Below are 8624 nucleotides of genomic sequence, written 5' to 3' on the forward strand. Positions count from 1 at the left end.
CCCGCGCGCCCCCGTCTTCAAGACGATCGCCAAGCACGTCGTCCCCAGGAATCGCAGCCGCTTGCCCGCCCTGCTGCGCAGGCAGAAGGGCAAGATGCAACGCGGGAATGCCGTGCGGATGAGCGTCGTGGCAGAGGTATGGTCGCCCGGGCCGGACCGCATGGAGGTGGATGGCGACGCCATGGAGATGGTGAGGAAGGCTGAGAGGGACGCGCGAGTGCGGACGGCAGACTCGCTGATGAAGAGGCATGCGGGGCTCGCGCGGAGCGATATTATGGAGGATTTGTCCCCGGAGCTGGTCGAGCTGATGGATCAGTGCCCGGAAATTGCGGAGAAGATCTGGAAGGGTATGGGCAAGAGCATTCGCCACATGGTCGAGGCGAGGGTTCGGATAGGCGAGGGGAAAGCCTTGATTCAGCGCGAGGAGAGCGAGAGGAACCGACTGGAGAGGCGGGGAAAGGTCGACGCGGAGAGGCGCACGCACTTGTTCGCCCCGCAATGGAGGACCAACACCCCAGAGAAGCCGCCGGAGACCGCCCATCAGTTTGAAGAGAATTATTGGAGCGAGGACGACGACGGCTGGGATGAGGACGACGATGACACCGCGCTCGAGGAGAGGGAGAGGAGGATTAGCGTCACCAATGATGACTCGGCCTTTGCCCCGTTGTCGCACTGTGCCCTCAAGAGGCTCAGGCATCATATGATGGAGGCCGACTATGCGCCTAGGGAGCTCGCCAAGGTGAACGGCTGCATCATCACCACCCAGGATCTCACTCGCCTGAAGCCCGGGTGTTGGCTCAATGATGAGATTGTCAATGCTTATTTGGAGTTGCTGGTCAAAAGGAATGAGGCGAAACGCAATCAGAACAGCCAAGGCTCCATGCCGAATTGGGGTGACTCCGGGGGCGACGTGCCCAAAGTCAAGGTGATGAACTCGTTTTTCTACACCAAGCTCGTGCGGTTCAATCGCGCCAAGGGGTGCAGCGTATACGAGTACAAGCAGGTGCGGCGATGGACGCGACAGTTTGACGTCTTTTCGTACGACGTGATGCTGATCCCGATCAACCAGGCCAACACACATTGGACGCTAGGCGTGATCAACTTCAAGGATCAGACGGTGGAGCACCTAGACTCGATGGGCACGGGCGGCTTGCTCAAGGTGCGTGAGCACCTCATGTCGTGGGTGCGCGACGAAGCCGCCGACAAGAGTAAGCCGTTCTCGCCAAACAACTGGACTATGCCGCCGCGCGACGTGCCGCGCCAGCTCAACTCGGACGACTGCGGGGTGTTCTTGTGCAAGTTTGCAGACTTTATCTCGCGCGGCTGGCAAGAATTCACCTTTTCGCAGCAACATATGAACTACTTTCGCAGCAGGATCGCACATGAGCTCCTCATGGAGCGCGCGACATAGCTGGGGGACGAGCAGTTCGGTCTATAGTCTTTTTATTTTTTTTATTCTGTCTTTTTTTTTTTTTTTGAGTCAGAGAGGGCGAGAGGGTGGAGGGGCAGAGAGGAGAGGGGAAGAGAGGAGAACCTCAAGCAGATGGTTGGTCTTGCGATAAGTGGGGGGGAGGGGAATCAACTGCATGTCTCATGGTTTGATTTAGTTGCGAAAGGAAACATTTAGTCCTCGGCAACATCCCGCGTGCTTTGGCGATGATACGCCTCTGTATTGGAGTTTTATCCTTGTTTTCTTGAGCGTTTTGCGTCGTAACGCAAGTCCTAGGATCCAACTAGAGCGCTGTTGGAAGGTAAATACCTGTTCAGTACATACTGTATTGGGCCAACATCTTGCATGCTTGCCACCCTGAACAGAACGCTGCACGAAACGGAGCTGTGGGTTGACGTCTTGACCACCAAAAATTTGGCGCCAAATTGCAATCCCATTTGGCGCCAACTCGCCCTCGAGTATTACTAATCACACAGCCCCCTACCCCCTTTCGCTGCCGCTGCATGATGTGCACGCCTGCCGTCGTTCCTCCCCGCTCACACTCACCTTCGACACTTTTAGTACCTTGTTTTGAGTAGGCGTGCCCCCGACGCCAACAAGCTGCTCCCTACCCATCCGTCCCGGCGCCAAAAAGCACCACGCGCACTAGCGAAACCTCCGTGCGCCTGTGTGCCGCTGCCCGCCGCGCTCCCTCCTCCATGGGTATCAAAGGGCTTACAAAGCTCATCGGCGACAACGCCCCACGCGCCATCAAGCAGCAGGATGCCAAAGCGCTGTTCGGCCGCAAGGTCGCCATCGACGCCTCCATGTGCATCTACCAGCTGTTGGTTGCCGTGCGCATGGGCGCCGACAACCTGACCAATGAGGACGGCATGGTCACATCGCACCTCAACGGCCTCTTCTACCGCACCATCCGTCTCATCGAGCTGGGCATCAAGCCCATATTCGTCTTCGACGGCAAGCCCCCGTCCATGAAGGGCGGCGAGCTTGCCAAGCGCGCCGAGGCGAAGAAGGCCGCCGAGGAGGCCGCCAAGAAGGCCGAGGAGGACGGCAACCTCGAGCTCGCCGAAAAGTTTGCCCGCCGCGTCAACCGCATCACCCCCGAGATGATGGCCGCGTGCAAGACCCTCGTCCGCGCCATGGGCGTCCCCGCCGTCGAGGCCCCCTGCGAGGCCGAGGCCCAGTGCGCAGAGCTGGTCAAGCACGGCCTGGCGTACGCCACCGTCAGCGAGGATATGGACTCGCTCACGTTTGGCACCAACAAGCTCGTGCGCCAGCTATGGTCCGGCGTCAGCGCGTCCGCGCAGAAGAAGGGGCACACGCCTACCGAGTTTTCGCTCGACGTCCTGCTGGAGGACCTCGACTTAAAGATGCATGAATTTGTTGACCTGTGCATTTTGTGCGGTTGCGATTACGTCGACGGCATTAAAGGCGTCGGCGTCGTCAAGGCCCTCAGCTTGATGCGCGAGCACAAGGACCTGGCCAAGGCGGTCGAGGCGCTCAAGCGCTTGGACAGGTACGAGGTGCCGGACCCGTACCCCGTGGACGCATTGCGGGAGATGTTTTTCAAGCCCGAGATCACGGCTGCTAAGGATGTGTCTTTGAAGTGGGGTAAACCGGATGAGGCGGCCATCAAAAAATTGATGGTCGAGGACAACCAGTTCGATGAAACGAAGATTGCCAACGGGATCAAGCGGCTATTGTTGGCTCGCAAGACGTCCAACCAGGTCCGGGTCGACTCTTTTTTTAAGCCTAAGAGCGCTCCAAATGCGGGTGCTCTCGCAGCAAAGCGTAAGGCCGCGGCGCTTGCGGCAAAGTCAAAGGGGAAGAAGAGGCGGAGTCCGGGGTTGTCAAAAGGGAAGATTATGAAGAAGGGCAAGTTGGGGAACAAGTAGATGTGTTGTAAATAGTGTGACTCACTTCATCCTTACACCTAAAATTTTCTTTAATTTTCAAAAATAATTCTTCGTTTCTTGTGGGCTTCTGCCGTTTTATACGAGGTGGACACCGAGTCGTTCTCGGTGCGGCGGCGGTGGCGTAACTTCGACACAAAATCCTCAACAAACCCTGAGACCCTTAATCCCCTAGTTTGTACACCACCATGCCATCACAAAAGCAAGTCAAGCCCGACAGCGGAAAGACCAGAAAGCGAAAGAGGAAGAGCATCAACAAGGACCGACAACCAGAGGATGATGTACCAGCAGCAACCGCGGCGGTGGACATGACAGAGAACATCCCCAATGTTGCTCATCAACTCCCAGAAAAGGATGCCGCCGGTAGTAAGCGTCGGAAGAAGGCCGTCAAATCTGCCGATGCACCCGGCGAGGAATCGAAAAACATCGATGACGACCACTCTCAAGCGGAGGAGGATCGTGTTCAAGCAAAGCCGCAACCCAAAAAGCAAAGCAAGATGCAAGTCGACGAGGTGAAAGAGGACGACATAGCCACTGATGGTGTTTTGACCAAGCGCCGCTTCGACGAACTCAACCTCTCAGAGAAGACCATACACGCCTTGAAGGACATGACTTTCGAACGCATGACCGAGGTCCAGGCTCGCTGCATCCCGCATGGCATGGCCGGACGCGATGTTCTTGGTGCAGCTCGCACTGGTTCGGGGAAGACCCTCGCATTTGTCATCCCGGTCATTGAGCTGCTGTCGAAGGTGAAATGGACAAACCGTCATGGCACGGGTGCCGTGGTTATTTCGCCGACTCGTGAGCTGGCTCTCCAGATTTACGGTGTTGTCGCCGATATATGCAAGTATCACTCGCAGACGTATGGTATTTGCATGGGCGGTGCCAATCGCAAGATGGAGGCCGATAAGCTCCAGAAAGGAGTTGCTATTCTCGTTGCTACTCCGGGGCGCCTTCTCGATCATTTGCAGAACACCCCCGGGTTTGTCCATAAGAATCTCGCCGTCTTGGTTATCGACGAGGCCGATCGATGTTTGGAGATTGGCTTTGAGGAGGAAATGCACCAGATCATAAAGACACTTCCGAAGAAGCGGCAGACAATGCTCTTTTCAGCAACTCAGACCACGAAAGTGGAGGACCTCGTGCGCGTGTCGTTTAAGAACAAGCCAGTGTATGTTGGTGTACACGACAAAGGTGAGGTATCAACGGTTAGCGGTCTCGAACAAGGCTTTGTCATTGTGCCGAGCGAAAACCGTTTCATTCTCTTGTACACCTTCCTTCGCCGCAATTTGAAGAAGAAGATCATTGTCTTCATGTCGAGCTGCAACGCCGTGAAGTTTTACTATGAGCTCTTGAATCATGTCGATATTCCCGTGTTGGATCTCTACGGCAGGCAAAAGCAAAACAAGCGTACAACTACGTTTTACAAGTTTTGCAAGGCAGAAAAGGCTATTTTGATATGCACGGATGTCGCAGCGAGGGGGCTTGACATTCCAGCAGTTGACTGGATTATTCAATTTGACCCTCCTGATGAGCCGAAAGAATACATTCACAGAGTCGGAAGAACTGCTCGCGGAGTCAATGCCAAGGGAAAGGCTTTGCTTTTCTTGCTTCCTTCTGAAATGGGTTTCTTGCGGCACTTGAAAGCTGCTAGAGTGCCGCTAAATGAATATGAGTTCCCAGAAAAGAAAATGGCTAAGGTGCAGCCTCAACTGGAAAAGCTTATCGGTGAAAACTATGCGCTGAATCGTTCAGCCAAAGATGGGTACCGATCATATTTGCAATCCTATGCGAGTCATGGCATGAAAAACATCTTCAACGTACACGAACTGGATTTGAATGCCGTGGCAGCCAGCTTTTGTTTTGACAACCCCCCAAGAGTGAACCTTAACATGATGGGAAGTGCAAAAGCGCCACGGAGAAGGGGTGGCGGAGGTGGTGTTGGTCAGGGTTACAAAAACAACGATAAGCTGCGCGGCGTAATTAGACAACGAAACACTGGCCATGCTTTCTCCGCCTCCAACCCATATGGAAAACGTGGTGATTCGGACGCAAGGCAATTTACACATTGATCAGAACTGTTAGTTTAACGTAGACATTTAGAAAGGTTTTCTTCATGCCCTGGAAGGAAAATTGCTTTCAGTCTATATTTTGGAAGATCACTGCAGGGTGCGTGTCCAGCACCGTTATTATGGAGCTGTGTTGTTCGACAGCGCGCTCGTAAATTTGTACCTCAGTTGTTAGAGTCGCGCGTGGTCCGACGTGGTATATACTGCACGATTGAAAAGGATGCATTGATACTGAAACCGTCCCAACGGTACCGAGTAGTGTTAACTCAGGATGTGCAACCTATTTTTCCCTTCCTACATGTCGCCGAGCTCACTACTTGTCTACGTAGAGAGAGAGCTACAAGGGGGTGCCCCCACTTTTTGCACAAGACCCCCACCAGTTGAACAACTCGAAAAATATCAGATTTTAAAGCAAATAAACAAAAGCATTGCTGTTATTGCATGTCAAAGATGTGACGGAGACAAAAAAGGCCCATAACTGGGCGGGGAATCCAAATCAAACATTTTACCGCGCTCTTTCGATATCTGCGTACTCGAAAACACTTAATTCGATGTGTTCTGCTCCATATAAGTGCAAATTGAAGCCTTGGTGACCTTCCCAGACTCTCCAGACTGTGTTAGAAACCGGGTGTCAACTCACAATGGGTCGTGTCAAACGAATGTCGAAGCACGAGAGATGCTTTCAAAAGGCTCTTGCTGCAGTTGACAAGGGTGTGGATAGACGTCGTGCTTCGTTAATTGCGCGTATGCCGTTATCCACGTTTCAGTACCGCCTAATGCACAAGGACAGGAAGCCGATCAGCCGAACGTACCTCACTGCTGACGAAGAAAATGTCATTGTGGACCTCGTTAACAGGTACTCTGCCCGTGGCTTTCCTCTCAGCAATGAGGATGTCGGTGATGCAGTCGAGATTCTCGTCCCGTCGTTTCCCGCAGATCGCCAAGCTAAACTACCCTTCGTAAACAACAGACCTGGAAAAAAATTCTTCCGCAATTTTCGTGCTCGCCATAGCGATCGCATCCGCTTCAGACGCTGTTCGAAGGAGGAGGAGTTGCGCTGGAGCGCAGGCAACGCAGATGTCCTCACATCCCATTTAATTGAGGTGCGCAAGCTCATCGCAGACAACAGGATAGATTCATATCATATTGCCAATCCTGACGAGACTGGCATATCCCCCAACCGTGATAGTTTGAAATCCAGCCACAAGAAGGCATACGTAACAAGATCTTCTAAACTGGGGTGCTCTGTTCAGCGTTCTCCTGAGTTCCGAAACATTGAAAGGTTAACAATTATGACCGTAGTATTTGCGAGTGGTTGCGTTGGAAGGCCTTTGTTTGTCGTAAAAGGCAAGTCGCTTAATTATCGTGTGACAAAGTCTGCAGCAGGAGAGCGAGTGGAGACAATTGCAGATTTTCTCCCAACCGGTAGCGTTATCACTTGTCGTGAAGACATTGCAGGCGTGTGTTGTATAACCCCAAACGGAAATTAGATTAGGATCGGATCAGGGACAGTAAGGCAACGAGCCTTAAGACTATGCGCGCACACACGAGTCCTCCGCGTGTACGGGACGCGTACTACACGTGGACTGTCATCCCCGCCGGCTGACAGCGTTACAGTGTCGGTAGACCGGCACTACTGTAGAGTTATGATAGACTACAATGTACATTAAATATGACCGGACCGCCGGCGGTGGAGGACGACAAGCACGGACTTGTCAAGGATCCTCCACCTTGGTCCGCCCGCTTACTCTCAGGTATTTCCGTCCGTTTTACATAGGAGTAGCACCGCACGCGGGTTGAGGACGCGCACAGCACGCCCACGAGCCGGCTCCGCCTCCGCCCGTCGGTACTGGATCGTCACCCAGTACCGCTCCGGGGCGTCGAGGCGTAGAACCACTCGCGCGTGCGCGTGTCCTCCCGGATCCCGCTCTACCACCGCTACCTCGAGCTCGTGCTCGGTACCGTGGGTGGGCCGTGCTTCTGTCTTCCCGCCGATCGGGGTCTTTCCGAACTGTCAGTACTCACCCCCCTCGTCGTTGGGGGTGATTATACTACAGCGTGGACTCTCAAAATTTTTATGAATGGGCGCGTGTGTTTGTGGATGACAACAAAATAAGATTGAGCAGTGGCAAGATACTTTTATTGCTTAACGGTTACAGGAGCCACATGAGGTACAGGACAATGCAGTTTTTTCACGATGCTGGAGTCATCGTGTACGCTTTGCCGGCGCACACTAGCGGTATTACACAACCGTTGGATGTTTCTGTGTTCGCCGCATTTAAAAACAAGCTTCGAGATCTTGTTGAGAGCCTATCAAGTCACACGAAGGACAATGTCTACGACCGGTTTGATTTTCTGATGCTTGTAAAACAGGCATACAGCATGACTTTTACGAGAAGCACCATTGCCTCTGGTTTCGCGAAGGCAGGTATATACCCTGCCAACCTCTCGCACGTCTTCAGTGTGCCGCGGACAAGGTCTTTTTCCCACCCAAATGAATTGATCTCGGCAGTAGATATTGAGAAAATATTGGAAGATAAGCGGGAGAAGCGGAGGAAGAATATCGGTTTGCAGCCTGTGGTGTTTAGGAACGGGTTCCTGGATACTACATTTGGCTTTTGTCTCACGTCTGAAGAAGCTTTAAAAAAAGCCAAGGCAAAGGATGCGCTGGACAAAGCCAGAAAGGCAGAGCTAGCAAGAAAGGAGGCCGACAAAGCAGAGCGCGAAGCCATCGCTTGTGAAAGATTAAGGCGAGAGCAACAACGTTTCGAACGCAAAGCAATGAATTTTCGGGTTCTTGTTTATGGAGTGGAAGGCAAGCTGCCACGGCCGATGTTGGAGCGCCGCATGGTGGCGAAACGTCGGAAAGCAGAAAGAAACAATCGCCGTTGTGTGGAGGCTGTGAATCAGTTGATGGGTTAACTGTTGCCGCAGTGGGGATCGAAATTCAAATAAAAATTTGCATGTTTTTTGCAGTAGCCAATAAATTGGCTGTTCAGATTAGGGGGGCCTCAGAACTGGCAACTTGTTGTTCATTCACATTCGCTTCTTTTTGCATTGAGACCATTGTTTCTCCATACCGGTTTTGAGGCTTGACAATCTGTCGCCACGCTTCAAGAAAATTCAAATCTTGTTCAAAACGGACGTCTAAAAGATATTATTTTTTTAAATCTTTGATTTGTTCAACTTGTG

At 52.7% G+C, this 8624-nt stretch overlaps 4 protein-coding genes; 3 read left to right on the plus strand and 1 right to left on the minus strand.

The window, feature by feature from the left end:
* Positions 1 to 928: 928 nt before the first annotated feature.
* On the plus strand, positions 929 to 1863 carry CHC_T00000003001 (hypothetical protein). XM_005717662.1 is given in 2 exon segments: positions 929 to 1411; positions 1412 to 1863. 1 exon segment carries the CDS (start codon positions 929 to 931, stop codon positions 1409 to 1411), a length of 483 nt encoding a protein of 160 aa, XP_005717719.1. The 3' UTR covers positions 1412 to 1863.
* Positions 1864 to 1930: 67 nt separating this feature from the next.
* CHC_T00000004001 (hypothetical protein) lies at positions 1931 to 2065 on the minus strand. Its single transcript, XM_005717663.1, has one exon. It carries the CDS (start codon positions 2063 to 2065, stop codon positions 1931 to 1933), a length of 135 nt encoding a protein of 44 aa, XP_005717720.1.
* Positions 2066 to 2148: 83 nt separating this feature from the next.
* CHC_T00000005001 (hypothetical protein) lies at positions 2149 to 3421 on the plus strand. XM_005717664.1 is given in 2 exon segments: positions 2149 to 3345; positions 3346 to 3421. 1 exon segment carries the CDS (start codon positions 2149 to 2151, stop codon positions 3343 to 3345), a length of 1197 nt encoding a protein of 398 aa, XP_005717721.1. The 3' UTR covers positions 3346 to 3421.
* A 130-nt stretch (positions 3422 to 3551) lies between these two features.
* Positions 3552 to 5435, plus strand: CHC_T00010233001 (ATP-dependent RNA helicase HAS1, putative). The gene has a single exon (XM_005717665.1). The coding sequence runs from the start codon at positions 3552 to 3554 to the stop codon at positions 5433 to 5435; it is 1884 nt and encodes a 627-aa protein (XP_005717722.1).
* Positions 5436 to 8624: the final 3189 nt, after the last annotated feature.

This window comes from Chondrus crispus, genomic scaffold (assembly GCF_000350225.1).
Source record: "Chondrus crispus Stackhouse genomic scaffold, scaffold_345, whole genome shotgun sequence".
In the NCBI taxonomy this organism is placed as follows: domain Eukaryota; phylum Rhodophyta; class Florideophyceae; order Gigartinales; family Gigartinaceae; genus Chondrus; species Chondrus crispus.